This window comes from Bison bison, unplaced genomic scaffold (assembly GCF_000754665.1).
Source record: "Bison bison bison isolate TAMUID 2011002044 unplaced genomic scaffold, Bison_UMD1.0 scf7180017864472, whole genome shotgun sequence".
Lineage (NCBI taxonomy): Eukaryota > Metazoa > Chordata > Mammalia > Artiodactyla > Bovidae > Bison > Bison bison.
Window position 1 is genome coordinate 80671 of NW_011495033.1, and position 4214 is coordinate 84884.

The 4214-nt window shown below is 39.2% G+C and overlaps 1 protein-coding gene across 1 annotated transcript; it reads left to right on the top strand.

The window, feature by feature from the left end:
• Positions 1 to 760: 760 nt before the first annotated feature.
• On the top strand, positions 761 to 1699 carry LOC105004125 (olfactory receptor 1A1). The gene has a single exon (XM_010861660.1). It carries the CDS (start codon positions 761 to 763, stop codon positions 1697 to 1699), a length of 939 nt encoding a protein of 312 aa, XP_010859962.1.
• The last annotated feature ends 2515 nt before the right edge of the window (positions 1700 to 4214 follow it).

Genomic DNA, 4214 nt, shown 5'->3' on the forward strand with positions numbered 1-4214 from the left:
CCCTTAAGAAAAATAAGTTATTTCTCTGACAAAGCAACAATAGGTCAAAGCACTTAAGAGGGCATTTCTTTCACCTGAACCCCTAATACCACAGGGAAGAATTTGGCTTCTTCTGAAAAACTGTCTTCAGCATCTTCACACTCATGGGACAAGTATCTTAGAACATAAACACTCTCCAGGAAAATGGATTTCAGCAGCCCAGCATTTCCTGGAACTCTGACTCATGGTCTCTGTTCATAGCATTCATGCTGATGAACCTCCTGGCTCCTCTCCCGGGGACATATGGTTCTTTTATTTCTCCCTTCAAGATTTCAGCAGAAATCATCTCTCTCTGTGATCTGCGATGGCACCTTAGCATCTAACTCTGTCTTCTGTATTGAATACATGAATGAAATTCTTATACTTTTCACATTTTGTACTTTTTCCAAGTCTAACAAAGTAGCACATGCAATATAAAAATTAGTATTTGTTAACTCATTAAATCCTAGAGATGTGATGGTTCTGGGGTGGAGGAGGATGAGCACCTCTGATTCACAGATTGCTCAGTTTTTATTCATGAGTGTCCAGGGGTAATTCTTGATTAGTCCTACCAATCAATAAAGATATTTCCCCCCAAATATAGGTTATCTCCAGATTTAGTTAGCTCAGTTATAGAGACGGTTGGTCATGTGACTCAAAAACGGTGGGTAAGAAAGATCAATACACACAATAACCACACTAATAATTCTGGATTCCTCCCTCCTTTCCTGCTAAAGGATCCATGAGAGAAGACAACCAATCTTCTACCTTCAATTTCATCCTCCTGGGAGTTACTGGCCAGCAAAAACAAGAAGACTTCTTCTTCTTACTTTTCCTGTTCATTTACCCCACCACATTGATTGGAAACCTGCTCATCATCTTGGCCATTTGCTCTGACATTCGCCTCCACAACCCCATGTATTTTCTCCTTGCCAACCTCTCCTTTGTTGACATCTTCTTCTCCTCTGTAACTATCCCTAAGACGCTGGCCAACCACCTCCTGGGCACCAAAGCCATCTCCTTTGGAGGATGCCTAACACAAATGTATTTTATGATTGCCTTGGGTAACACAGATAGTTACATCCTGGCTGCTATGGCCTATGATCGAGCTGTGGCCATCACCCGCCCACTTCACTACACAACAATCATGAGCCCACGGACTTGTGTCCTGCTAGTCATTGGGTCTTGGGTGGTTGGAAATGGCAATGCCCTCCCCCACACTCTGCTCACAGCTAGCCTGTCCTTCTGTGGAAACCAGGAAGTGGCGAACTTCTACTGTGACATTACCCCTTTGCTCAAGCTGTCCTGTTCTGACATCCACTTTAATGTGAAGATGATGTACCTGGGGGTTGGTGTTTTCTCCGTGCCATTACTATGCATCATCATCTCTTATGTTCGGGTCTTTTCCACAGTCTTACGGGTTCCATCCACCAAAGGTGTGCTCAAAGCCTTCTCCACCTGTGGCTCCCACCTCACCGTTGTTTCTCTGTATTATGGGACAGTCATGGGCATGTACTTCCGCCCTCTGACTAGTTATAACCTAAAGGATGCAGTGATAACTGTGATGTACATAGCGGTGACCCCAATGTTAAATCCTTTCATCTATAGTCTGAGGAATCGGGACATGAAGGCTGCCCTGGGGAAACTCTTCAGCAGGAGAATTTTTTCACAACCAATGTGAGGTCATCCTGCATTGGAGACTGCCCTCAGAATTTAGGATGCACTTGGAAATCCATCCCCAATGTCATTCCTCTCCAAGAAGCTGTCTTTGATCTTTCCAGCTAGAAAGTCCTCTTTCAGAAATCTTATAACAATTTACGATAGATCACTTTGTACTCATCATTGTCCATTTAGCAGAGTGGAAGCCCAGGAATATTTGATTCTTATCCTAGCAAAGATACTGATTATCACAGTAAATCTGAGAAGGTTTGAAGCTCAGCTTCTACATCTACATATTAAGAATAATAGAATCTGCCCCACCACTGTCACAGGTGTGAGGATCACAGAAGTCCATGGTTTGAAGGATATAAATCAGTATCTGAATGTCAGTTTTAATTGCACTATGATGTTAATCAGCCCTACTATGCTTTCAAATCTCTGAGGCAGGAGCTGATATATCACTGTACCTTTTACAACCTCGGTTATATAAAGTGTATCCAATAATTCTTGGTAAAAAGTAGGATGAACAAATGAAAATATCAGTCTCAGAATCATAATCTAATAATGATAGACATGGGGCTTCCCAGATGGCACTTGTGGTAAAGAACCTGCCTGCCAATGCAAGAGACATAAGAAATGCCAGTTCAATCCTTGGGTTGGGAAGACCCTCTGGAGGAGGGAATGACAACGCTCTCCAGTATTCTTGCCTGGAGGATCCCACAGACAGAGAAGCCTGGTGAACTACAGTCTATAGGGTAGGGTCACAGAGAGTCAGACATGACTGAAGAGACTTAGCACATATGCACACAATGATAGACATAATCAGACTAGATACTATTTGTTGATGTTTAGTTGCTCAGTCGTGTCTGAACCTTTTGCAGCCCAGGGACTGTAGCCTGCCAGGCTCCTCTGTCTGTGGGATTTTCCAGGCAAGAATACTGGAGAGGGTTGCCATTTCCCTCTCCAGGGGATCTTCCCAACCTAGGGATTGAACCCACATCTCCTGCACTGGCAGCAGATTCTTTACCACTGAGCCACCAGAGACACTATTTATCCAACCTTTGAAATCTTTAAAGGAAATTACTTGAGTGGATATTTTTGTTCTTTCTGTATTGTTAATTAAACTAGACTGTTTCAAAAGAGTATAAGATTCTCTCTAAAATCTTACTAAAATGACACTCATCAATAGAGTCATTGCATCTAAAGGTAATAAATATTCTGGTTTAATTAATATAATAAAGTGCTGACTTAATTATAGCATGAAATAAAGTTACAGTGGCAAGAAAATTGAGTGCCAAATAATAAATGGAAAAAAAAAAAAGAGAGCAGTATTGAAAATGATGTGACCATGTCTTTCCAGCATGACTTGGGAAGGATGAGGCTTTCATTCTGGATGACCAGCTCTCATCATGTAAGTAATATTCCTCAAAAACAGACAGTTAATTCAGCAGGTCAGCAAGTACCACTAAGGAACTCTACTCTCCATGATTTGATTCTGTTCATGATATAATTATAAAACTTTAAAAAATATTAATAACATACAAATGATTGTCCTCAAATATAGTATGTCCACACAGGATAATGTTTTAAATAGTTAGATTGAGTATCTCTTGGAACAATGTGCAAGTTGTTTTGTATCTACTATATTAACTGCCAGTAAACATATAAAATTATCATCTTCTGTAGATCATTCAGATCACCAAGAATTTGACCATGGGCATTGGATAATGACGTTATTCACCTTTCAATGCTTTCTGGGTCTCTAAAACACCAAGGATGAGATTTACCCCAATTATCTTCTTTTTAATCAAAAAAGATTTGATTACAAATACATATGAATCTGTGTGAATGAATGACTAAATCATGGAAGGAATGAAGGTATTTAATGTAGAGAATTTTCAAGATTGGTCAGTAAAAATATTACATAATCTTTTTACCTGTTATTCCCACACTAATGCGAAGATTTGTATCTTCAACACTTAGGGCAGACATCCAGTAACTGCCTAATAAATTTATATTAAATGAACAAATGATTACTGCAATATTATGTTTAAATAAAGAATGCAACAATTTTGATGACTGCATAATTTTGCTGTTATGGGTAAGTGGATGTAGACTCTTAGGAGAATCCCATACCACTTAATTGCCTCATCCTTCTCATGTTATTCTTCTGTTTGAATTAGATAAGGCAAGTTGATCTCCTCTACTAAATTCTCTACAACAATCATAAGAATCTATATGTATGTTTATAACTTTAAATGCAACTAAAAAACATTGCATCAACATGTCTAGTCACTGTCCTACCCAACTCCCTTTGATTCTGTTCAACATGCTTTGCTGGGGTAATGTTAACATTGCAATTTAAATTACTTCAAGTTCCAATGTCTTGAGATTGACTGTCCGGAAAAGACTGCATAGTAGATATGGCAATTCAGGCAAATTAGGGTCCATTCAGAAAACAAAAGTCACACTAGGTATTTTTGAACCAAGAAGATTTAAAATAAGGAATTAAATACACAGGTATATCTTGAAAGAGA

What these genes read in the sequence shown, in the direction of transcription:
- LOC105004125 (XM_010861660.1), top strand. Translation starts at nt 761, where the DNA reads ATGAGAGAAGACAACCAATCTTCTACCTTCAATTTCATCCTCCTGGGA.